The sequence below is a fragment of the Patiria miniata genome, unplaced genomic scaffold (genome assembly GCF_015706575.1).
Source record: "Patiria miniata isolate m_02_andy unplaced genomic scaffold, ASM1570657v1 HiC_scaffold_7, whole genome shotgun sequence".
Lineage (NCBI taxonomy): Eukaryota > Metazoa > Echinodermata > Asteroidea > Valvatida > Asterinidae > Patiria > Patiria miniata.
The window spans coordinates 23,169,363-23,196,998 of NW_024037074.1; the positions used below are offsets into that span (position 1 = coordinate 23,169,363).

At 40.7% G+C, this 27,636-nt stretch overlaps 1 protein-coding gene across 1 annotated transcript; it reads left to right on the forward strand.

Annotated features, from left to right (window-relative positions):
- Nucleotides 1-3,827: 3,827 nt before the first annotated feature.
- On the forward strand, nucleotides 3,828-25,900 carry LOC119746093 (sulfide:quinone oxidoreductase, mitochondrial-like). The gene is made up of 9 exons (XM_038222883.1): nucleotides 3,828-3,951; nucleotides 6,852-7,112; nucleotides 19,612-19,836; nucleotides 20,295-20,492; nucleotides 21,752-21,964; nucleotides 22,154-22,337; nucleotides 22,446-22,513; nucleotides 23,518-23,696; nucleotides 25,291-25,900. The coding sequence occupies exons 2-9, from the start codon at nucleotides 6,864-6,866 to the stop codon at nucleotides 25,349-25,351; spliced, it is 1,377 nt and encodes a 458-aa protein (XP_038078811.1). The 5' UTR covers nucleotides 3,828-3,951; nucleotides 6,852-6,863; the 3' UTR covers nucleotides 25,352-25,900.
- Nucleotides 25,901-27,636: the final 1,736 nt, after the last annotated feature.

The window sequence follows — 27,636 nt, forward strand, 5'->3', positions numbered from 1 at the left end:
AGAAATTACAGGCTTCAAAAGGGGTGGGATTTTTTTTTCCATTTTGTGTTCGATTTTTTTTCTTTTCATTTCCTGATTCTCAATCTCATTTTAATTTGAATGCCTGTGTGTATTACTCTGTTGCTAGCTTAGCTTCAAAGCATTTGAGCATTCCTTTATAGATAGCTGTAAAAATGGAATATTTTACTAAAACATATACATAACGTCTGCATAGATATAGGATCAATTTCAGTAAAAACAAAATCAGTTGAGTGGAAGAACATGCTCATGGTAATGCATGCGACATTGGCGTATCAGATTTAATTTTTCTTTTAAGGAAACAAACATTAATCCCGTCACTTATATAGGTTTTTAACTGTTAAAATCGAGGGGCCTTTTGTTTGCTTGTGGTGATTTAAATTGTTGATCAAGAGTTTGGAAGTAAATTGTTAGTTAAGAGAATGTATATGGTCTCTATGGATTAAAAACAATGAAGTTGATGTTCTGTCGAATGTTCGAATTAAACCTGACTTGCTGACTAGTTTTCATTATGTTCAGGGTTCTCTTAAGAGGTGGATAATAGGCATTCATAGCCATAAGTATTAAGTATTGTATTTTTTCCCTTTCAAACCCTGCAGTAGGTTGTGTGGACTTAACATACAGGATGTCTTTAACTGTAAAAATGTTTTCCCTCGCTATTTTCTAGCAATACAAACGTTATCACCTCTGAATGAGACATCAAACGAAGAAGAAAAAAAATCGAAAAAGTAAACAAATACATAAAGGGGGGGGGGGCGCTGAAACCTCTGTTGATGCTAGTGGGCGCTCTTCTTTCTTATCAATTTATTCACATTTCATTAAGCCGTACGATTAAGTGGGGTGGGGACCTGAACCTCTTTTGACGTTAGATCACGCTCTTATCATTTATTCACATTTCATAAAGTCGTTCGGTTAAGGGAAGTCAAAAATAGTCATCCAGATTCCTCTTTGTTTTCAGAAAAAGTAAACAAATACATAAAAAAGGGGGCGGGACTGAACCTCTTTTGACGCTAGAGGGTGCTCTTCTTATCAATTTATTCACATTTGATAAAGCCGTACGGTTAAATGAAGGGAAGTAAAAAAAAAATAGTCATCTAGATTCCTCTTCGGTTTTATGAACTCAAATAAATACTAAAAAAAAACATTTTCTTTGACAAGCAGCAATTTTCTTTGTAATTTCTGTTTTCGGGTGTGTGTGTGGGGGGGGGGGGGCACACTTTCAACATCGGGCCTTCGGTCATTCACCGTTGTCGCATCATCGACATGGATAAAAAATACCCTAAGGCTGTTGTCACGCGCTCTGTATTATGTTACGCGATACGCGCCCGACTGTTGTTGTTTTACAAAACACTGCATTTGAATTGACCAATCACTCGTTTAGTCCTGATTTGGGAATGAAATGACGTCACGATTTAGTACAGTCGACTCCAATTGGCTGAGGCGCGAAGCAGATAATTCTGCATGCTTTGACATATCAGACGTTATACAGGAGACTTGGCTCCGTGGATAGCGGGTGATACTCAGACTACCTGGGGAGGGCCCTTTTTCGAGGGGGGGGGGGCGCACCCCCCAATTCACAGTGCCCTCTCCCAAGTGCCCCCCTCAAGAAAAATCTCCAATGAAATCGTCTTCTATCACAATTCACAGTGCTCTATACATCTCTGTAGAGCTATAATTATGCAACAAATTCAGGATATGAGTTAAAGGGGCACTAGGTCCTGAAATCCCCGAAAATTTCATGTTTTGGATTGTTTACTAATCCTATTTTAAACATTTGGTTGAAAGAAAACCAACCTAATGTCTTACCGTTCCCGAGAAAAGACGAAAAAACAATCAGTTGTTTACATCGGACACAACGGAGCACGAATACGTTTTTCCTTTCATTCCCTGTTTGTACAATATACACGTGTGTCTCGGGATCAGCGGTGACCAATCACCAAGGCATACATTTTTTCCCCCTCGACGTCCGCAAAAGGCGAACACTTTACGAATGAAATCACGACTAGCACCCAAACAGCTCGACTTTTGGGGGTCGCAAAAGTGGACCCCGAAATTCGTTCACGCACGCATAATACAGGAATAACACAAAAACACCCAGTTTTTACTGAGGATAAGCGTGTGAATGTTTGATCTTTCCGATCAACATCATTTTGTTCAAAGCGCATTTTGTAGCCCAATTGGGCTGTTCCAGGACCCAGTGTCCCTTGAAGCAAACTTTGGCATATTTCTTTTCTGGACAGACTGTTTCGTACCGTACGGTACAGGCACTCATCAGCAGAATGACATAGAATATACAATACAAGTAGCATCTTCCCCAACCTCGTCCCCAGTGCTTACTTTATTTCCAACCTCGTTTCCAATAGTAAGCCCTGGAAAGAACACTTTTCTCCTGTATCCTGATTCGATATCGCAATTGGAGTAATGGATTTATATCGTGTAGATGGTGTTGTTATTTCCAACGTGCATTACGTGTTCTCACGATCATTGTAATTATAACGTCCACGCCTTCTCAAAAATTCTCTTTTCCTTTCTAATTTGCTCAATATGAAATGTGATATTGCATATTGGCGGGATAAGATTGTAACATTTTAACTTCGCCACAATCGTGTTTTCGTAAAAAAAAATAGCTCACGGCGCGACGAATTGATTGTGTTTTTACCCCAGACACCGCACACAAAAAACAAACGCTAATGTAACGTCCAGGCAGGCACCAGACTATTCTTCATTATTTTGATACATGTGCAAAAAATTTGCACATGCAAATGATCCAATAAGAGGGTGAGAGAGCAGGTAGTGGTGAGCGCGTACTGCTCGACACCCTGGGGACGAAGTTGAACTAAGAACCTGTCTCGAAGCCTGCACTTAGAGACAATTTCGCTTCTCTTATTTAGTGTACCTAGATCTGGCCTGCATGTGATTATGTACTTCTCTGCTATACACAAATTACTTCTCTTGTTTACGTTAGAGTATGGCAGTTCTTTCTGAACAATGTCCCATTTAATTTCATAGTCCGTCCCATTTAATTTCATAGTCCTTCCCCTCGTCCTTTAAGCCCAGTATATGTTGACTTAGCTCTGTTTGTGACCTCTTGCTCTCCGATCCGAATGACTGACGCCCCCCCCCCCTCAGTTTCGCAACTGATTCAGTGTTATTTTAATTCTGTACAGTGTGTATAAAAAAAAATGCAAACAAAACACAACGGAATGTCAGACGTTTTTATATTGTTTTATTCATGCTGACATTAACATTGGATGTATACATTATAAGTAGTAAAATTAATGTGCAAGGGAAAACAAGTCACAAATTAAATGTGGATTAACTTATTTTAAGAATGACCTACAGAAGCGTCAGCACAGGGGGTCAGGAGAAGCCAAGGGCTTTTATTCCTCCCCCTATCCCATTTCCATTATCACCCGTATTATAGTTATAGATAATATAGTTTGAAAGATACGCCTTTCCACTTAAGAATGAGACATCAAACGTCCAAATCTAATAGTTTTTGCTAGAGTTATGAGTTATTTTCCAAGAGAGGTCAAATTGACCAAGGGACCGAGCTTTCAATTTTAGGAGTAGGGCCAAAGTTATAGCCTAATAGCCTCTGTACGTGTGGACAATATAATTGCCTGGCCTTCCAAAATATGTTTAGCGAGTAAACACAATTCTAAACACTTTCTCAATGAACTCGCAGAAGGTTAACGTTAACCCAACCTATCTCAGCGCTACACCGAACGGCTGCCCTCTGACAAAAGGGACTTTGCAGACGGGCGAACCAAATTCGCTCATTGTCAAACTGGCCATTATGCGAAATCACCCAAGCAAATATGACCTAGGATTTGATGTCAATAAAGCACACTCTGACAAATGTTTAGCAGTCAGCAGTAGCGGCCGTATGCTTTACCCCGTTTTGCCGAGGTGACTTCGATCGTGAATGAAGTAAGTATAGTTTATTAAAATCATTTGGGTGAAATAATTTTGGGGAATTTAATTACTTTGAGTTAATGGGACTATCCCATTGCAATGGGACCCAATGGGATTCCACTGCCAATGTGAAACGGGACATCGGCAATGGGATCCTATTGGGTCCCGTTAAAATGAAACCCAATGGGATCCTATTGCAATGGGACCCAAAGTAGGAATTTAGGACATAGGCAATGAGATCCCATTGCAATGGGACCCAATCCCGTTGAAACGGAAATCGCAATGGGACCCAATCAAGCCCGCGGGAACGGGGGGTGCTGTGGGTGCTGCAGCACCCCAAACTTTTTGGATTGGGGTGCTGGAATATACTTCAGCACCCCCTACTCCCGGGCAAAAATGTGTTCCAGCCAGCAGTGTTAACGACGATGAAATTGCGCCACGATTCGTTTCAATCGTTTCTAGTTTTGCTGCGGCTAAGCGCGGCGCTTCGAAAGTCGTGTACGAACACTGTAAAATATCAAGAGGAGGTATTTTCTAAATCTTCAGGCACTGCAGAATCGATATTTCTCTCAAGGTATCTAAAATCATGACATGTCTATGATATTTTCGCCATTATGGAAGTTTGACCCGAAAGCAATAACCTCGGCCATGACAATTTGGTGGCAAAGTTGATTATGCTTGCCAGGATTTTTTTCATTCGATCATTCAATAGGGGCAAAAGTTCATACGTTTCCCCTGAAGGTTTTTCTTTTCATTTAAAGTCTCATTGACCTTGCTAGCATTCTGTACACAACAACAAATAGCAAGGTTCACACACACATCCCCAACCTAACAGGAGTGGGACGGGCTTTCATTGAAACCAGTCATTCATTACGCCAATTCCAGTGTAGTTTCGTTTTAATAAAAAAGCTATTTACGTTTTACCCTCTGCAAGTTTTTCTACATAAAAACTCAGTAGACAGATAAATCCTTGCCGAGCCCCAAACTTGCCATCTACCGATCATAAACATAAAGATGCATTGGGTCTTTTAGTCTTTTATATTTGCCATTCCTTGTAACAAACAAATAACACTGAACAAAATTTGAAAAATTGGATGGGATCCCATTGGGTCCCATTCAATGGGACCCAATGAGAATTTCCTACTGGTAACAATCAGCCACTTTCTGCAGAATAGACACAAGGCACAAGTTCTCAAGACTGACGATGTCAGGAAGCTAGGTTGTGTATGTAAAACACAATCAAAAATGTGTTAGTTATGGGTTACATGCAAACCGGGACCTTGAGTGCTGAAAACATGCAAAACGAAATCAGGCCAACTTTATACTCACTATTTGGCTGACAAAATTCTCCAAAATTTTCATGAGGCAAAGATCGGTCCTTGGTATTTCACCAACCAAGTTTAAAGTCTTAATTCAATTTTTAAAGGAGACTTTTCTTCAATAATTTGCACCTGAGAGGGAAGTCAAGTGATATCAATTTGAGGCCAAAGACCAGTCTGGTATCATGTCCAACCATGGCCCAACTGTAAGTTGATTTAGATTTAGATTTATGGCCAGTTCTAAAGAAAGAAAGAAAATCATTCTTGTTTACTATAATTTGTTTAATTTCGTCAGCAATATGTACACTGTTTCCTACCAGATTACGTATGTGTTTAATGCCATGTCCATGTAATCAGTTTGTTTTGTCTCATCCGTCAATTTGGTCTTCCTTTATAACTGTTTGTCTGTTGTGTGTGCGTGTGTACGTTTGTGTGTTTGTTTGTCTGTCTGTCTGATTTGTATATGTCTCATCATTTCACAGTATTTCTTAATCAGTCATTATTTAAAGGCATCTCCATACAAGCTTCGGCATACAGAATATGCCTCCATGTATGTGCCGGCAATTGTATATTTCCTTATAATTATATTGTTATTTCTTGTATATTTCAATTGTGCTGTGTGGAATGGAAATAAATGTGAACTGAACTGAACTGAACTGTTTGAAAACACTGACTCTTCATACATAATTGTCATGGAGAAATGTGTAGAAATAGATACCAGTAACAGACATGCCAGATGTTTCCTTTGGCATATTGATGCATTAATTGATACTGAAGGGTTGATAGACCGGTTGTTTCAGGTACCAGTATATTTTCATGTATTGCATGTTTTCAATATGTTTTTGGGACTCTCAAAGTCATACACAGTATTGAGAGTCCCCAATGTTCGGACCAGGTTACATGTACACAATGCCTAATCCTAGGCTACAGTGTTTTCATGCCTTTACAATTGAATGCATACCCATTATATTTTCTGTCTCATTTTCACTTAGTTTTACTTACAAAGACTTGAACTAAGACCAGAAAAAGTCATGCCATGATTTCAGAAAGTTGTGATCGACGAATTGTCGTCACTTGTAAGAGTTTACTTTTGGGAAAGGCATTTGAATTTCGAAAAGTATCGGTGAAATAATGCTCAGAATTTCAATTGTAGGCCTACTTGTCAATTCTACATGATACTATAAACTGTAATGGCTCGGAGGTCCTTAACACTCTTGTACATGCGTTGCAGGTATCTCACAGAGTGTTTTTTTTCTAGTAACAATTAATGAACAAAATAATTTGAAAGTTGCCTAACCAAGTGATCATGGGCGTAAATCTGGGGTGGGGGATATATCCCCCCCCCCACGTTTTGAACCGTGGGATGGGCCTTTGGATCCCCACTCCAGAATTTTGTGGTGAGAAACCAAAAATGCCGATTGCAGCTTTTCGACAGTCCAAATGTATTCAATACTTCTGTAAAACGGAAAACAAAAAGTAAAGGAACCGTTTACATGAATGAAATCGTCAGACATAATATCTGTCTCAGTTTTATGAATATATGAATACGGTATAAGGCAGAGTTTAACGATAACGTGTTACGGCTTTAATCTCCAGAGTGACATTACCATGACTCTTAATCTGTGCCGAGCTGGCTCCAGAGTGGCTCATCTGAAGTTGTCATGGATACTGTCCCGTCATATGGCTCCATTAACTTCGAGTTGTCACGGAAGACTTGCATCTACAGAGGGCAGTACACCATCACCCAGCATGTACAAGTTTGTGGTGGTCGGCGGTGGGTCTGGTGGTCTGGCTATGGCCAGTAGTCTGTCTCGCAAACACGGCAAGGGACAGGTTGCAGTCATCGAACCAAGCGAGGTGAGATACATTTTGATGAATACGCCCGTGATTTAGACACTGACGGATCCGGGGGACGGAAGGTATGCAACAGGGGCCACACTGTTGGCCCCTCAGGAGCCATGTCTTTTGTATCATGTATTCATAAATACCTAAGACAGTTTACCCATTCCTATATTGGTCGAGAGCCCGTCACGTGGCCGGTTTTAAACGGTTGATATCATTGATCTCCATTAGTAAGACTAATGGAGATCAATGGTTGATAATGACTTGGCTGGCTGGTCTTAAACACTTTCCAGTGTCACATGAAATTTGGGCTCCTATAAAATCCGGCGCCTACCAGTGGCGTAGCCACGGGGGGGGGGGGGGGGGGGGGGGGGGGTGGGGGGGGGGGGCGACAGCCTCCCCATGAAACCTTGTCGCCCCCCCCCCCAGTCGCCGCCTCCCCCCCCCACTGAGATTTTGAGTTTCTAAAAAAAGTATCATTAATCTACATGACGCCCCCCATGAAATGTTCCAGCCCCCCCCCCCTGAGATTTTGAGTTTCTAAAAAATTATCATTAATCTACATGACGCCCCCCCCCATGAAATGTTCCAGCCCCCCCCCCCAGCGGCCCCCCCCCCCCCCAATGAAAAATTCCTGGCTACGCCACTGCTTGTTTCTAATAGTAATCCCTGGATAGGAATATTTCTTCCTGTATCATGATTCGATATCGCAATTGGCTAGTAATGGATTTTTATCGTGTACTTGGTGTTGTTATTCACAACGTGCAGTACGTGTTTTCGCGATCATCGTCCACACCTTCTCGAAAATACTCATTTCCTTTTCAACTTGTTCATATTAATATGAAATGTGATACTGTATGTTGTCTCGATAAGATCGTAACAGTTTAATTAAATAAATCGTGTTTTCGTAACTCCCGCTGTGTTCGCGATGCGACGATCTGACTCAGTTTTTACCCCAGACACCGCATACAAAAACAAACGACAATGTAACGCACATGCAGGCACCAGACTATTCCTCATTTGCATACGTGTTCAAAAATCTTGCACATGATGCAGGTAGCTTGTGAGCAGGTAGTGATGGGCGCGTACTGCTCGACACCCTGGGGTCGAGGTTGCGAAATCACATCTTCTTGAACTTTTTTTGACCTTCCTCTGTAATTATCGTGACGTTTCTTAGACTGTTTTGCCCCAAAGCTACAAAGTTCAAGCTGGTGCAAAATTATTTTTAAAAGAATAATTAAAATAAATATTTTGTAATTTTTTTCCCGATGTAATCTTTGAACATTTCATTTCTTTTTCCAGTAAAAGTTTGGCCAAAAACAATTGGTGAGAAAGACAGGCGAGACAGAATGTTACGCGCAAAGTTGATCCACCGTCCGTTATTGTGTGTTTTGGATTGACAACGGGAAAAACACTCTTTACATTAACTGGATCCTTTGCCAATTAAATAGAAACACAAAACACACGTCAACATATAAAACAACACAACGAGCAAGCTATTACAATGACATGTGTTATCAGAAAAACAGGTCTGACACACCCAAGTATTTGTCAAGGAATGTTCCTTTATTTTGAGGTTTTTGTTTTGAATTTAACAATACACACCACTAATACAACGTATCATCTGTAACATGTTTTTGATGGTAAAGGTTTAAATACATTAAGTGCAGTGGTGGCCTGGTGATCTAAGTTACTTAATTTGACAATATCAAACCAGAAACTTAACTGTCAGTGTTGTAGGTCTCGAGACCGGTCTCGGTCTCGGTCTCGGTCTCGAGACCACTTTTTGCCGGTCTCGGTCTCGGTCTCGGTCTCGGAAGCTGTGGTCTCGGTCTTGGTCTCGGTCTCGGTCCCCTTTGGTCTCGATATTTTGGCTGGTCTCGAGTCGAGACCAGCCAAAAAGTGAGGGGGGGCGGATTCAGCCCCGGCCCTTTTAGGGTTAAGTAAAGAATCAGTTTAGGGCAAATGTGACTGCAGTGTGATGCTAATGGACATGTCTCTCTTCTTTTTCTAGTGAGTGAGGCATAGTCCAATAACCATTGCTCCTCTTCTTATTTCTCGTTTTTACTGTGGAATGATATGTTGAAACAAGCACTTTATAGCCATCCTCATTGATTCCAAATACATGATTTAAATCTTATGAATCAAAACTGAAACATTATTTTTACCGTCAGATTTTGTATTTTGAATATGGGGAACAATTCAACTCTTTTTCCCTAGAAATATTTGTGATTTTGTTTTTCGATTTTCCTTTTCAATTTGTCCTTTATTCGTGGAGGCGGGAAAACGTTTTTTTAAATTATATTTATTAATTGATATTCATCAATTCGTAGACCGTTAATTTGGTATTAGTGGTGGACAGCTGAATTTTGTGATCTCTTTATTAAACTAGTCACGACTTGGGAATAGTACGCAAATTACGTGAAATGTTCACAGTTACTACTCAATAACATGTTCTTTATCCCAATTATATTTTTTACAAAATGGAGCGTGCCATTTTTTTTTACATACGGTCACTTTCTTTTTAACTCGCCATGTATTCATCTTTTCATCTGTGATAAACAAAAATTGAGCTACTGCCATGGTCACACAAAAATAGAGTCTTATTGCCTGCCTCATCTCCTTCCTAAATGTCAATTGCGTTTGCATGAGTCGAGAAGACTTTTGTTTCATTAATCGCTATATGCTGTTTACGGCCATCACAATAAGCGATTAGAATATTGGCAATGTCGTACTTGTCACTAAAATACTCAAGTAAATTGCCCGGCAAAGTAGCCAGAGAGGCGTGCGCACTGAGCCATGCGTCCTAAAAGTGCATCTCGCCCACCACATTCAGTTTGTTACAGCGCCCTTCTATTGTGTCGGCCATATTCTCTAAAAGGCTTATGACGATGATGACGGCGGGCAGATGAACAGAATATAGATCAGGCAAATATGGTTCATCGATCTTCTATAGTATATGTAACGTTATTGACATTAAACAAAAATAAAGTGGCATTACATTTCAGCCTTAGCCAGGCCTTCTTCAGAGGTAAATGACAGAGGAACAAGAAACAAACATTTTAACCTTTAACTCACCACGGTGACCTTGACCTTTGACCTTTTGACCCCAAAACCATCCCAACTTGCCTACTCCCAAGGGCAACCCCCTACCAAAGTTAGACATCAAAATCTCCTTTCTAACTCAAGTTATCATCCGGAAACCATTTACCTTTAACTCACCATGGTGACCTTGACCTTTGACCCTTTGACCCCAAAACCTATCCCAACTTGCCTGTACCCAAGGGCAACCCTCTACCAAAGTTAGACACCAAAATCTCATTTCTAACTCAAGTTATCATCCGGAAACCATTTACCTTTAACTCACCACGGTGACCTTGACATTTGACCTTTTGACCTCAAAACCAATCCCAACTTGCCTACTCCCAAGGGCAACCCCCTACCGAAGTTACGACCCCAAACAACATTTCTAACTCAAGTTATCATCCGGAAACTAAGCTGCCCGGACGGACGGACGGACGGACACACACACAGCCGTTCCAGCCAGACGGAATTGTGGGGTGATGGCATTGTGTTCCCATTATCCCTTTTTCTAAAGATTCTCTTCTGGGGTGATGTTTTTCTATTGTGAAAATAGTGGGGTGATGTGTCCTGAAAGGAACATCACCCCACAAGGGTGGTATGGTCAGAACAGACATACGGACGGACGGACGCCCTAGGCGATGACAATACCCCTCGAGCCTCTCGGCTGAGGGGTAAAAATAAATCAATATTTTCTTGCTCCAAATTGTTTTTGAATCAAGTTTACAAGGAGGTCCAATGTAAAATTAAAGTTGCATTTAAATATCCGTTAGTGGTCATTGCTGAAACCAAGGGCTGGCTCTGGAGTTTAGGGTCCGAGTTCCTATAACAGATGAAACATACACCTTTAACTTTTTACTTTTGTCGAGTTTCAACATGTTAAAGTTTTGCAAAAACTAGTACAAATTGTCGTACTCCTAAGTTAGAGTCTCTTCATCAGATTTACACTTTATAGTAGTTAAACAATATTTTTTTAATTGATTGTGACAATAACAAATTCTGTTGCCATGTTGTAATTTATGGCATGAAGCAAACACGAAGAGCACTCGCATGACACAATTAAGCAGGTACAAGTGATTCCTAACTTTCAATCACTTCCTTCACATCCCCATGAACATCAACATCTAAAGGACAGACTGTTCAGCTGTAATTAGTGTCTTGTTGTTTATTTAGATTATTATTTATTATCCGCGGTCTCGGTCTCGGTCTCGGTCTCGGTCTCGGACCGTTTCGGTCTCGGTCTCGGTCCGCCTTGAAGGGGCTGGTCTCGGTCTCGGTCTCGGTCTCGCAGCTTCAGGTCTCGGTCTTGGTCTCGGTCTCGGACTATCCGGTCTCGACTACAACACTGTTAACTGTTGGACTTTATCATTATTTTGTCGACACAGGTGTTCAACATAATATATCCAAAACCTGTCGACACATAATTGCACCACTGGCATTATGTTTGTCGAGCTACGGCGAATGTCCCTGTTCGCCAGCTTTTGGGTTGTCGACACAAGTGTCCGTTGGTGAAAATATTTCTGTTCATCGACATGTCTATTTGTCGACAACCGTGAACCTTTCTGTCTATTACACAACACGTTCGTCCAAACCTCTGAATTTATCATTCAACCTCGCGTAAATGCCACCGAAAGATATTTTCGAAAGATCGATTGTTTCGAAGTGTACTCTCGTATAATACATTTGCGGGTCACTTAAATACAAAACACCTCAGCCATACTCTACAAAAAAACAAACACATGGTACCAAACGGTTTTGTCATGGTAAGTTTCGTATATGCATACCAACAGTTTGCCGTTAACTTCTCATTTCTGATAGAGTTGGCAAAAGGCATCAAACCCTAAAGCGTGTTGTGTGATTAAGTTTTTAAATCGCCAAGATACCGGAAGGAATAACACCAAAAGCTTTTTGATAACATTGCAACCGTACCCAAAAGTAATTATTGTTTTGCCTGAAATGTTCACATTGTAAGAGCCATTAAAAAGAACGCCAGCTGTGAATCGCTGCAAGACATGATAGAGCATCAGTTTTAGAGTCCCCGTCTATTTAGTTGTAGTTTCTGCAATTTGTGCTCGGCTTGTTTTGAATTTGCATACTGTGCAACGACGTCATTTCAGACCTCGCTCCAAGCAATAAGTGGGGTGTTTTTCTTATCAAGTTTGCAATTCCAACTTGCTTTTCTAGGGATTTATTCTGACTCGATTTTTCCTTAATAAGACTTGCGAATCAATAACTGTCGCAAACGCTCGGCAATTACACGTCGTGGGATTCAGAGTGCCACTGATTTCCCGCGTAAATTGCCCCAAAATCCCGCGCGCGGGAGACGCTTCCAACCTGGCGTTATTATATTCCTACGCAGGAGGTGATTTGTCATTAAGCCACAGCGACGGGAATCAGGACTGTCCTTCCAAATCGAAATTTGACTGCATCAACAGTGATTCGTATTTTTCGGGAAGAAGTTTCTGAGATCTGCAGATTCAAGTTAGGTCCGTCGTTTGACACGTCATTGTCCAACTCGCTTCTTATTCCTTATTCGGGTGCACATCAGGTGTTCACTCATTGGCGGGAAGTGAAGTCGTCAATGTTGAGTTAAACGTCAGTAATGTCCGACTCTCTGTACGATTATTGAATTTTGCTTCAATTACAGCCGCCAAGTTTGTCAGTTGTTCTTCCTCTAGTTTACAGAGCACGTTCCTATGATTTATGCACGTCTGTAAGAGCTAGAAAAACGGATTATGCATTGCTCGGAAGAGCGGACTATCACATTACGGACAAGCGTGCCTTAGTATTTAGAAGTATCTCTTAATGATTTCTGAAAGGTTACAAAATGCTTGAAATTTTTCCCTCTAGATTAAGGATGAAGAAGCCATTTTGGAAAAAAGTACAGATATTAAGAATAAAAAGGAAAACAAAGAACTGTTGATTGCTAATCCCCATATGTGAAATTGATTACGATAAAGTTACAACGTCCCGGCAATGTACACAGTGGCGTAGCCACGGGGGGGGGGGGGGGGGGGCGTGGGGGCGACAACCCCCCATGAAACCTTGTCGCCTCCCAGTCGCCCCCCAGAGATTTTAAGTTTCTAAAAAAATTATCATTGATCTACATGACGCCCCCCATGTTCCAGCCCCCCCAGCGCCCCCCCCCCCCCCCCCCCCCCCCCCCCCCCCCCCCCCCCCCCACTGAAAAATTCCTGGCTACGCCACTGGCGCGCCAACACCGTTTTATTGGTTGAACGTTCACAATCCTCACAATCATGCGCAATAAGACCAGTGAGTCAGTATTTCATAGCCCTAAATATTCACAATACAACGGTACATCTGCGTTGCGCGCCACAGTCAATTAAGAAGTTGTTTACCAGAGGGCCTTACCCTCTTTGTTTGTTGACCGAAATCGTTGAAAATTTATACTTGTTGACTTGTTTTGACTTTTGGACCGAAAAGTTTTGTTTATTTTTTTACCGAAAAGGTATTTATGAATGGGAATAAAAATGTGCTTGGTCGGTATTAAGTGTTTAAAACCTTCGAAGCACCCATTTATTCTCTTAATGATAAACATGAAGAAATGTGAGGACGATTGTTTTTAAACCGATATACTACTCCGTTCCTTTATTCTGCGGATGCGTGAAATAGTAATACTAATAAACAGAAAGACCAAAAAAGGGGGGGGGGGCAATTGATTTGAATCCAGACTTCCATTCCGAATCAAAAGGTTTTGATTTGTGCCATAGGCGCTCGAGGAGAGGTAATTTCGCTAATCATTCCAGTTTAGGCACGCATTCGGAAAATCAAGCATCGAGGCAAGAGGTACAAGCATAATTTATGAGTGAACAAACGTTTTGGTCGAATTTCGAAAAAAAATCTGCAGATTTTTGTTATTTGAAAGGAAACAACTTCTAGGATCATGAGTGTAACACCACACAGCAAAAACCGAATAAACGTGGGACAAAATAAAGACTAAAGTCTTCGAAAATAAAGTCTTCGAAAGTATTTTCATTTTTGCTAGTCCCAGAGAGCCCAGCTTATAATCCTCTTTTGCTCAGTCAGTCGGTCAGTCAGTTAGGTACAGAGTGAATACAATGAAATCATAATTCGAAAGTATTTTCCAGAAGTCCAGATGTATAATGCTCTTTTGCACCACTGATTACTGACAGACTGGCTGTCATGTGTGAATTACAATTGCATATAATCCTCACCGTGGCTCAGAAGAACTCGAAGACTACCTAGACCTCTCAGACCAGATTGGTACATGGGGCCAGCTTTAGTAGGCTTGCCTAGTCTGTATTAAAGGGAATATACATCATTTGCTTTTGCTGTAATTTTCAGAAATGGATGGAATTGGGGGGTTGGAAATGTAACGATATGGGTTTTTGGGTTTAAAATAATGAATAATTCATAAGGAGCATGAATAATGCAATGTTATTTTCTGGCTGTTCCTTTTAGTGTACTTACCCCGCCAGCCTAATTGCCCTAGTTAACAAGTTTGGACATATGTTCGTCGACATTTAGGTCATTTGATAATTCTATCTTGAGAACGATTATTTGGTAACAGTATGTCATCATCATTGTCAGTAATCAAAGTCAACACTCCTTCTGAGTCAATTTTATGCGCGACGAGGGGTTGTGGTCATTGCATTACGGTAAGAGCGCTACCGCTCACATGGTTTGTCCTCTTGCGAGCGGGCCGTGAAAGAAGCTCAGACCGAGCCAACCTTTGTCTAAAAGTCGCCCACTTTTCCCTCATTTTTGGGCTGAGACATTGCTGTCACAAGCTTTGAAGGTTGACTTCTCAAGTGCATTACAGGCCTTCTCTATTTTATATCAGGCTTTCCACCTTACTCTATCTTCATGAGGGTGAACCTGACCACCCTTATCATCGTTGGGGTTGCCACCTCGCGACAAATTTTGGCGTCGTAGACAGGATCAAGGTGCGACTTCAAGCAAGCAAGATTAATATTCGTCATCTCTGATTTACAGAATTGTTTAGTGTGTATTTCTTGTTGTCCTCAGACCCCTGATATATTTGTTGTTCTTTCCCTTTTTGGGATATGTATAAAAAAAATGTTGGCCATGTAGGTCAATTTATTGTCCGCTTGTTCCCCAATGTGGCCGACCATTTTTCATGGAGCATATTCCCTCCGTTATTATGATTCAAGTCTAAGCGTCGGCCATATCCATGTGCTGGTGGACTGATCCCTGATCTTGGCATCATTCAAGTCAAGACTACATCTCTCTTCCAACATGTGAATTTATTGTGTATGGCTTATTAATTGTGGTAGCATTTTCCAAATTACACTGACCACATATTTATTTGTAAACAATTGACCACATATGCACTAGTTATTGTGTCAGGAAGTGTTTGAAATTTCTTGTTTATTATAACAAGCTTGACAATCCTGGTCCTTGAGGTTTAAGTTGAGACTACCACTGACGCATATTTGCAAGTACATTTGTACTTGAGTCATTTGTGAACATTCAGATTTGATATTTTAGTGTCTGCACATATGTAATATACATACAGTGTTAATTGACCACAGTTACTGTTAATTGCAGACTACTTTGAGTGTTTTCTACATTGTATTACAATGTATTGAGTTGTACATGAGAGAGTCTTGTGATGGCAGAGGGCAGGATTTGTCGGTCTCATTATTGAGGATTCATCACTTTGTAAGCTGTTATTTCTATGGGAACATGTCAATGTTTAGATTCCCTCTCTAAAACAGCATTGTGTGCCAACTTGATTGGTATCTTTGTATGTATGATCCTCATTAGTGCTTTCACTTAGTATTTAGAGGGCTGTGAATTTTCGAGTCCCTCTTTGTTTTTTGTGAAGCAATATTTTTAATGATTGACAGGTCCATTGCTCCAGTCCCTATTGATTTGTGACCGTGTGTATCGACCCTCTTTGTCTCCAACTAGTGGAGAGTCTATGTAAGTTTGGGCGAATTTTCTGTGGTCCTAGACCCGGTTTGTTTGGTCACTTGTTGTTTAAATATAAAACCACCATATCATTGTTTTGATTCCCTCCTGTTTGATGTGGGAAATTTACTGCAGCTGAACTATTGCAGAATTTATGTTCCTTAGTAGGTAACTATGTAATCTTGTGTACAGATTACACATGGACATTGGTGTTGTAAAAATCAACGTGAGGATTAGCCATAATATTATTTAATCAAAGTTGACATTCCTTCACATATTTTTGTTTGTGTTATTGTAGCCATTGGTTAGGCTGTCAGTCATAATGGCATCTACAGAAGCCCTTATGGATATCATAGTACAGTCACAGAAGGCTCTGACTAGTGTTCTCCAAACATTAATTTGTGAAAACATTCCAACAGTGGATATTTCCATATTTTGTGGCCGACCTAACAATGAAGGGGATCTCACCCTTATGGATTGGTTGGATGATGTTGAAACATACTGTAGGGAATGTCATCTTGAGAATACGGCCAAAGTCAATGTAGCTATTGATCATTTAGGTGGCGTTGCCAGAGAGGAAGTCTTTTGTAGTCCTCCTGAATATCGTAAAGACTTCTCAAAGATTGTTGGAATATTGAAAGCACGATGTGGTTCCCATGAAACCGTTCATTCTCTCCGGCGCATGTTTTATGCTCGGAAGCAGAAACAAGATGAATCATTAGCTGATTTTGGTCGTGCTTTGATGTTGCTGTATGATCGGATAGAAAAAATAGCCTCGAATCCTGAAGAAGGAAAAGCTCTTGCTTGCCTTCGAGAAAGAAGTCTGAGGGAACAGTTTATTGGGGGAGCATTGGATTCATGTGTGCGATTAGAGTTGCGCAGATTAGGAATGAAATATCCTGACCTCACATTCTATCAATTTCGAGACGTGGCTCTTGGGTTGTTTGTAGATTTGAACAAAGCAGCAAATTGCTCGATTTCTGTTGACCCTTATTTTGATCATCCAGTTACCGCTGTAGCGGAGCAGAGTACAAATTGCCCAGGTGACACAATACCTGAGCAGGGGCAAACCAGTGAGCATATCAGAGATATCCCCAAGCCACCAAGTGTTGACCATTCGCAGCAGTCGTTGCGATCTCCCAGTTGTTCACACTTAAAGCAAGGCCATGTTGCTCAAACTTGTATCGAGCACCAATGTCATGAACTTGTAGATGCTAACTATAACCAAGGCCTAGTGAGCAGTTCTTGTGAAACGGGTTCTGATTTCCCTGAATTCGCAATGCCTGCATTGAACATTAAAGCGCAGGAAAAAGCAGGGAACGCCGTTGACCCTCCTGTGATGTCACAAGAGGTAAATGACGATTCCAAACCTCTTGAATGCCAAGATTCTTTGGTAAGCCCAATTGTCAATCATGAAAATGAGACAGACATTGATCTGGGTTACAGTTCCTCTTCAGATATAGATGGGCCGGGTGAAACAACCTCTGAAGTTGTTCTTTCCGGTTGTCAGTCGATTCCAAATTGGTCGCGTAAGGTAGACACAGACACGAGTGTGCAAGCGAAGCCTTCCTATCTCATGCCTGGCGTAGCTCTGCTGCCTGTGGATGAGCTTGGCGCGCAGCGGTCAGAACTTTGTAAAAAACGAACTGGTCGCTGGCCTACCGCAATTACTTAGGTGTGTTTTGAAAAATGTTCAGATGTCTGATAAGTCTCAGATCGTGTTTTAGATAGTGAGATTTGCCTGCTTCCGCAGGATCGCCATTGTGCCATCTCCGGGTTTACGTTGTAATAGCTAGTTTTGAGTTTGCATTATACTTCAATATATGATGCCATATAGTTCGCATATCAGTTAAAGCGATATATTTTGTATTTTCATTACCTTCGGGGTTTACTTATTTTAGGGACTTAAACTGTTTGCTCTTTTTCCAGTAACAAATTGGAGTGAGAGATCCCACAGTTTATACTGAAAGTTATGCTGGAACCTTTTGTACAACAAACTATTTGTAAAGTATGTTTCTTTGAGTCATGTTGCTGATTTGCCCGCTATTCTGCAGTGAGTCAGACTAAGTGACGGGATAGAAAGAAAATGGCAATCTTCTTGTTGGAGAAGTGAAACTACTCAAACATGATTCTTATATTAAGCTTACCAGCAGCGTAATTGTATAGTTAGTTGAATGACGACTTGCATTTGTTTCGATTGTTGATGTTACATTTTTCTAAGTGATCTATACCGTATACATTGTATTTGCATTGTTGATATCTGTATTTATGGGTATTTACATGTTGAGAAAAAAATCCTTGAAATTCTTACATGTTGGTTTTCATGATTGGTAATGCTAATCTAGAACATTTAAAAAGATGTATAGTATGATTGCTATCAATGTGAACATTTTAAATGTTTAAAAGACTACTCGAGGTCGCGTAGTTTGAAGCAGGGAACATGTAACGATATGGGTTTTTGGGTTTAAAATAATGAATAATTCATAAGGAGCATGAATAATGCAATGTTATTTTCTGGCTGTTCCTTTTAGTGTACTTACCCCGCCAGCCTAATTGCCCTAGTTAACAAGTTTGGACATATGTTCGTCGACATTTAGGTCATTTGATAATTCTATCTTGAGAATGATTATTTGGTAACAGTATGTCATCATCATTGTCAGTAATCAAAGTCAACACTCCTTCTGAGTCAATTTTATGCGCGACGAGGGGTTGTGGTCATTGCATTACGGTAAGAGCGCTACCGCTCACATGGTTTGTCCTCTTGCGAGCGGGCCGTGAAAGAAGCTCAGACCGAGCCAACCTTTGTCTAAAAGTCGCCCACTTTTCCCTCATTTTTGGGCTGAGACATTGCTGTCACAAGCTTTGAAGGTTGACTTCTCAAGTGCATTACAGGCCTTCTCTATTTTATATCAGGCTTTCCACCTTACTCTATCTTCATGAGGGTGAACCTGACCACCCTTATCATCGTTGGGGTTGCCACCTCGCGACAGAAATATAAAGCAAATATAGTTACACTGACTTTTTGGAGGTTTTGGGTTCGAAAATGCTATAAAAACCAAGAAAAACGACCATTTTTCTGTAGTCTGGTTCCCTGACTCCATATAAGAAGAAACAGAGCAGTTTACATACATTGGGGAATTGTAAGGTCAGGGAACCAGTCTAGCTGGCTCGTACCCGCTCATAGGTTTGTAATCGATTGCAAACAAGTGCAATGGTTAATTGGGGCCAGTATTTGAAAAAAAGCCAGTTGTTTCCAACGCTGATCGGCCGATCAGCGTTGGAAATTGATACAAAAATACCACTTTTCTTGAAAATGACAGTATACCAGGTGCCATAATTTTACAGGATGCTCTAGACTGTCATTTACCAACATCCTGTTAAGGTATTTCGCAAAAACTTGGTAGTTTTATTTTTCGATGTTTGCAAATGTTGTATATTCCCTTTAAGGTAATTTGGCAGGATTTTTTTTTTGGCGAGAATTTTTGTAAACTGTTGAGTATTAATTTAATGGCAGGACCATTTTTACCAACCGCTGTGGACACTCGTCGGAGCTGGGCTCAAACAAAAAGAACAATCACGGAGGCCGATGAAGGACGTCATGCCCAAAGCCTGCGACTGGATCAAGGAAAAGGCTGTCGAGTTCGACCCTGAACATAACAGCGTCAAGACGTCAGGGGGCAAAGTGGTACAGTATGACTACCTAGTGGTAGCCATGGGAATTCAACTCAACTTTGATCAGGTATAATACCTCCTCCCATGTAACATATCAATACAGCTACCTGAAAGGCTATTTGATCAGGCCCTACGTTAAGAGTGGAATGAATCTAATCAAAGAGATTGGGTTTCAATCCTATACTTTCTTCACACTCGATCCAATCTAGCAGAGTTGTTTTCACGCCAAATGGTCTGGTCCCCATACTTGTGAAATTGCACTCTTAGGAAATACGGAGAGTAGACTAAGTATTTGATAGCGATTTACATAATAATGTCAGATTCTGGTAATGACAATGGATCCTCTGCGATGGATCTGCTCTGCAAAAAGTAATGCAAATTGTATATGTGTAAAAAGAAGGTCTTCAGACATCGCATTTTTTTCAAGGCAATTATTATGTTGTGTATTTATCTAACAGCTTGTTCCTTATAATTGGACTCGTATCTTTTTTTCAACAACGCATTGTTTACCGCATTTTATCACAGCTTAAAGGTCTACCAGAGGCTCTAGAGAATGATCCGATGGTCTGCTGCAACTATTCCTACAACACTGTCGACAAGACGTACAAGGCCTTACAGAATTTTAAGAGTGGCAACGCCATATTTACTTTCCCCAACACTCCGGTCAAGTGCGCAGGCGCTCCCCAGAAAGCTGTATATTTGGCTGATGACTATTTCAGGCAGGTTGGTCAAAAATCAAATATGAATAAAAATAGTTTAATACTTTAAATTTTTGTTATTAAGCCGTTCCTCGGTTTATTTCTTGCCTTCTGTTCGCTTTTTAATTCTCTTCTCTAAAACTTACCACGATAGTCACTGAGTGTATGTGACCTGTTGCCAGAAAATGTGTCTGGGGGACTTTTATAAACTATTTACTTTTTTGTTTAAATGCCTTGCTCATCATGATGTCACTCAATCCGAGGCTAAGCCAAGTCCGAATCTCTTGTCTACAGCTATATATATATAGACCTTATGCGCAGCAGCCATCTTAGAGTGCAATGCCTTTGTTTTGCTGGGATATGAATGAGTGAACGTTTTGTGTTTTCATTGTATTTAACTGAACTCAAAATACAAAAGATGCTCTCTAAGATGGCCGCTACGCATAAGGTCTATTGTCTATAGGTCTCGGCCAATTGCGAATAGGTGAGACTGAACAAAGTGGCAATAGACAACCGTAGCTCTGAAAACCCATTTCTGATAAATATAATGTTTTTGATAAACGCTGACAGATCCAACTAAATGTCATTTTGCAAAATCGAACTGAGCAGCAGCGAATTGACGGACAAAGCTATATACCGGGCCTTGGCCAATTGCTTCCTACTTTTTTGAGGGGGTGGGGCTCCCACAAAATGCTTATCAACAGTTTGTCCAGGTATCCTCAGTGAATTACAATAACTCACTTTGATTTTTACGTCACCGACATAAAAAAAAAAAACATGTACATGTTTTTCAATTTTTGGGGGTTCTTATATATCCAGCGCCTGATGGCATATGTGTTCCGGCAAGCTCTAATCAATTTTGAATGTTTGCTATTATGACGGGTTTTCTCAATATTAACGTCGGTTGATAGGGAAAGCTAAATATTGGACAAGGTTTGGAAGTCTAAATAAAAAATGGCCAATTTTCTCGATCATTCGCAGTAACGTGAATAACAGTGTGACCTGACCTTGTCCGCCCCTACATGCCCAAATAATCACAAACATGTCAGCTCTGCCACGTATAATAACCAATAGGAAACACACAAAAGATTCAGTTTTGTTGGCCTTCATGACAAAGCATTGTTGCATTTACAATCATAGGTAAAAGTGCAAAGCCCTGGCAACTTCAGATCCATTCAAGTTTCTCGTCATACTAATTGTGATATCTCAGCCAGCTATGAAGGTAATCAGATTATTAGAGTGTGTACAAACTACGTTTTATGACTGTTGTCTTTCCAATTTCAGCACAACAAACGTGACCGAGCCACTATCACGTACTGGTTGCCCCTGCCCTCCATATTCTCCGTTGCCCAGTACGAGGCTGTCTTCACAGACATCTGCAAGAAGCGAGACATCCAGGTCAACCTTCTACACAATCTGGTCGAGATCAAACCAGAGAGCAAGGAAGCTGTCTTTGCCAAATTAGACACTGAGCCTAATGAAATGATTACTGTGCCTGTGGGTATTCTTCTATTTGTTGTTTTCAACAATATGGGATGGTTAGCCACGCACCCCTTCCCACCCAACCGCATACTTTAAAATACAAATGCATGTATTTTTACGAGATCATTAATCACTAAATTGTGTGTGTGTGTCAAACTCATTGATAGACCTAGCTAATGATTTTTTTTGGGTATTTTTAATTAGTACGAAATGCTGCATGTGCCTCCTCCCATGGGCCCACCAGATATCCTGAAGGCAAGCCCCCTCGCTGGACCAGCAGGGTTTCTTAGTGTCAACAAGGAAACGGGACAACACACCAAGTACCCTAACGTGTTTGGTATCGGTGACTGCACTGACTTCCCCACTGCTAAAACACTAGCGGGTGTAGGTAAGATTTTGTCCAGTCTGTATATTTATTCTAAAGGCAACATTAAAAAAGTTATGAATGCTGGAAATTCTTTTTTTCTTTTTTTTTAAATTTGTCCTTTGCATATAGCTCAACAGACCGGACCCATTCTGCAAGCCATAAGTGCGGTCGAAAATGGACTGACTCCCGTTGCCAAGGTATAATGTCAACGTCTGAAGCCCAGTTCATACTCGACGCAAAAACAAAAGCGAACGCGAATTTGTGACGTCGTGGCAAGTATTCGCCTTGCGAATTCGTAAAGTTGAACATACTTCAACTCCCCCGAATTTCGCAGCGAATGTTTCATGACGTCAAATTCGCTTCGCATTCGCTTTCGCACGAAGTATCAACCGGGCTTAAGGGCCGCAGGGTTCATACTTCACAGGAATGCAAAGGCGAAGCGAATATGACGTCACGAAATATTCGCAGCCAAATTCGCCGAAGTTGCAATGTGTTCGATTGTGAAGCCCGGTTCATACTCGGCGCGAAAGCGAACGCGAATTTGTGACGTCGTGGCAAGTATTTGCGCTGCGAATTCGTAAAAGTTGAACATATTTCAACTCGGGCAAATTTCGCAGCGAATGTTTCATGACGTCAAATTCGCTTCGCATTCGCTTTCGCATGAAGTATGAACCGGGCTTAAGCCTACTTATGTTGCGAATTCGCAGCGCGAAAGGTTGCCGTGACGTCACGAATTCACATTCACTATCGCGCTGTGTGTGGACCGGCCAAGTATAATTATTGTAAAAGTACATAAAAATGACTTATCGGGTTTATAGGCATTGGGATAATTTGCATTTATCCAAAATGTATACCTACCGAATTATTATCAAAAAGCTTACTAGGATTTAAGATCGTACTGGTACTAAACATCCTGTGAAACTATTCCATCTGGCTTGCTGCCGTTTAGAAGAAATCAAGAAATGTAGGTGATTTCCAATGATCAGTCAGTTGACTGATTTTTGGAATAAAGAGTGCCATTGACGAAATCATGTTTCATAAATCAACAATTTTTTTTTTTTTTTTTAAATGTTATCATTGATGGCAATAACGGACTTTCATAGTGTGCCAAAAATCTAAACATGTCTGAAACTAAACTTGAAAACAAGTGGGTACACAATTTGAAGCATCATTATTAATTACACATACATTTTCAATTTAGTATGATGGCTACACATCTTGTCCTATGGTAACCAGCGATCGCACCGCCGTTTTAGTCGAGTTTGACTACAACCTGGAGCCGCTGGAGACGTTCCCGTTCGATCAATGCAAGGAGCAACGGAGCATGTATTTCATGAAGGCGCAACTCTTGCCGGCATTGTACTGGCATGGAGTACTGAAGTGAGTATCACCAGACGTTCTGACGACGCACTTATTAGGGCCTACCCATTTATAGAGCAAGATGGGTACACTATGGAAGAACTGTTCTGGTTCATCATGTCCTTTTTGGGTCCATCGATGAAGATGACGCATAGGCCTACAGACCTACAATTTCGGCATCCAGCAATAAAAGTCAAGTGTGACTACACTGTAAAATGGTTGGATACAACACTGTTGGGCAATGTAATTTACCGAGCATTGGTATGAAATTACCTCATATTGGGTTGAATTGGGTAAAAACTGTCAAGTATTGGGACAAAAATAGAGTGATAGGCAGTTGATAACTCGACCATCATTGGTCGAATTATCAACCCATTTTGCCCAACTTTTATACAGTGTACGGCTGATCATGCATGATGCGTGTAGGCCTAAGCATACGTGAGGTCGTGTGAAAAATGTTGGTTTCGGTATCGTGCATCTGAGTATAATGTACGTATATTGCTGCTGCATGAGGAAGCCAAAAGTTATCATTTTTATGGCACACAAATGCTCAAAATTCGCTACACGCCGTTCGAAATTCACCATTGAGAGTTTCCAGTTACAATCCCACATAGCTGGTACATCATTAAATTAAGAAAGAGGTTGATCTGATTATTAAATTGGAAGAAATTATTTTGAGCGAAACGACGGAAATTCTTACGCACTGATCCCGTATCAGTCGGCTTTCAGTGCGTTGTTCCCATGTCACTTTCTCGTATATCACGTCTGCGCAAACCGCACGAAGTGATGACGCCACACATACAATTAAAATAGGTGATACGGGCGCAAATTTGAAACCTGTCGAACTATTCACAAGAAGCCCTTTGTCGCTTTGTCGGGAAATTACCACCCCTGTAAAGTCTTGGATTTCATAAAGTTCAAGTTCGATCGCTTTTCTGAGATAAAAAGGATTGATAAGTATCAATTTTTCGATATCAGCCCTATAGTTATGGTTATACGCGTCATTTAAAAAACATACCAAATATATATTTCTGAATGAAAAGAAAGCATACTGGGAACACCAACGTATAGACACAAGAACAACATAAATTATTTTTGTTCACAATGTGACTAAATTTACTTACTTCACCTTTTGAAACAACATTTATTAATGGTACCTCCATGCTTTCTTAAGACAGAAAATATGTAGTAAATTAGTATTAATTGAACTATTTTTTTATTCCTCGAATACACCCAATATAGGCATTGTAGCTCGCAAACCTAGGGAAACCTGTATAGAGACAACGAAGACATTACAGTTTTAGAGGTGGGAGAAAACCCCAGATAAAGAATAGTCGGGGAACCCACAGAATCGGGTAGGGGCTGAATCCTCACGTAGACCAAGGCAGGAATCGAACCCTGGCCGTAGAGGTGGAAGGTGAGGAAACAAAACTGCGCCAACCTAACTAAAAAAATATATGATGTTAGATACCAAAATGTCCCCTTTCCAATTGTGCGTTCAAATACTGCATGGTAGTTTCTTCATAATGGGATCCGATATTATGTTTGTAACCTTCGTGGATGTTTTTAAAATATTTTAAAAAAAATTAATTCGTATCCTTTTCTTTTCAAACAGGGGCTTATTTCACGGGCCTAGTACACTGCGGAAGCTGATGCATCTTGGTTTTTCCAAGTAGAGAAACGGAAATGACGTTACAGGCATATACCCTAAAATAGATTCAACAAATAATTTGATCATTGTAACTGTTCATCCATTTTTGGATAGTTTGATGTAATTGTTACTATTTTGTAGCAGTGAACCAAATAATGTGGCACCTTTCGCATCAAAGCTGGAATTATAATTCGCAGCGCGGCGTTTCGTTTTCCTTAAAGTGCCATGCAATATAATGTTATAAAAGGAGTCCTTGAAAAAAAACATTTTGTATCCCATTTAACTTATTTAAAATTTTTGTTTTGCCATTTTCAAGGATATTTTGATGCCCTTATACTGATACATATTTCCATATTCATGAGAAAACGTGTGGTGTCATTTTAGGCAGAAACCTCATTGTTACATTTCGGCACGGCAGGTTGCCAAAATGTGGGAGATTTTGCTGTCATAAATTTGATCATGATTCGTTGTTTTGTCAGTACATGACAGTAGGCCATTGAGCAAACTTTTCTCACAGATGTTTGCTATGAGCAAATTTTTGGATTCACGATTTTAACAGAAAACCCCTAAACTGAACACTGTCTTCCTGAAATGACATCACAGTAGCAGCGCCCTCAGTGTCTGGAAAAGCATGTACACCATCTTCCCATGTGGGCGCTGTTCAAAACATTTATCATAGGCCAAGTTCGGGCAAGGACCATTAGTCGACTAGTGGTTGAATTGTGACGTACCTTAATACGCCTGCGCACTAATATCAACGTGCGAACGTCTCTAGTCGAACGCTGGTCAAAATGTCATAGCAAAACTTCTGGATCCTGGCTCTCTGCTAGCGTTATGAATGCGCGCGGCTATTGGTTACCAGCGAAGCAACCAACCCCAGTAGGCTGGTTCCAAATAGTCGACTAGCGTAGTCAACCATCGTCGACTAGACAGAGTTCTGGCAAATGTTAGTTAACCATTGGTCAACTATAGTCCTTGCGCGAACTTGGCCTCTGTTAATGTTTTACAATAACTACCGCTAATTGCTTTCCATGGACGTTAAAATAAACAGCCACTCGCAAAAATAAAGTTTTTGTGTGAAAAGACTCACAAAATCAAGAAAAACGGGAGTTTGTGTTTTTCCAGCTAATCATGGAAACTATACGACTGTGCTTTTCCTGCGGATGCCAAATTTCAAGTTGGGGGGGGGGGCGGGGGCGACTGGGGGGCGCGAACATTTTATTGAGGCGTGCGCCCCCACGACCCCCGTAGCTACGCCGCTGCTCCAAGGTAGTTTGCCACCATCTGATCTTTTATATATAAGCATGGGCATCGCGAGGGGGGGGGGGGGGGCAAGGGGATAGGCCCTATAGATGGACTATTTATCATTGAGGTTTTGTATCCTATATCAAAAGCACAAACAAAGAAGTGCTAAGTGATATTGCTGTTTATTTAATGGGTTGGGGCGCAAATGTCCCTGCCCACCCTCGAAAAATGATAATCGAGAATATGCTGGAAGAGTACAGAGATATCGGGGGGGGGGGGGTGTGCTTTGCCCCCCCCCCCTAGAAAAATCCTGGCGACGCCCATGCTTATTAATGCTTGAAAAAACATTACAACTATTACATTCTCTCTTATAGACTATATACAAAACATAAAATAAATAGTCACTATATGGCCTATCATATTTTAATTTTACCGTATATTTCAATCTAGGTTTACTAAAGAGAAATTTTATGATAATATGTGCTTACTAAACGAACTAACCTCTACCACTTACCGGTACATAATGCTACTCTGAATATCGCATTCAAGTTTTAATTCGGAAGTCTAAGAAAGTCTGAAACGGAAGGGTACGGCACAAGCACTGCATAATATTTAAAAGTTCAGCAAATAAACCGTTTTAACACGACGCGCGGCACCGAAACATTTTCCCACCACCAATTTTTAATTCAAAGTTGACACAGTTGGCAAAACTATCATAACATTTACTCTAATACAGGCATTTAGTTTTAAACGTCTTGTTTTGTGTTCAATATTGATCACGGAACGGGCGGTCGATCGAACCATTCGTATGGAAATGACTTTTCGTTGTTTCGACAGATGAATGCACATAATGAGCAACGCTACAAAAAGCGCTACAAAATGGTTTGTTTTCACTGCAAAAACTGTGCTTAGCAATTAAACACTTTTCTTAACACTTTATTTCCTATTAATGTAAACATGTTTAATACTTAACATGCTTAGAGTGAGGATGGATAGTGTTTAGCAATTGAACAATGATGTCTAGGAATTGAACACATAATGTTTAGCTTCTTAGCAAAATTGTGT

Excerpts from the sequence above, each read along its gene's own strand:
- LOC119746093 (XM_038222883.1), top strand. The coding sequence starts at position 6,864 with ATGACTCTTAATCTGTGCCGAGCTGGCTCCAGAGTGGCTCATCTGAAG. Across the intron at positions 20,493-21,751 it reads CTGATGACTATTTCAGGCAG|CACAACAAACGTGACCGAGC; the intron begins GTTGGTCAAAAA and ends TTCCAATTTCAG. Across the intron at positions 23,697-25,290 it reads TACTGGCATGGAGTACTGAA|GGGCTTATTTCACGGGCCTA; the intron begins GTGAGTATCACC and ends CTTTTCAAACAG.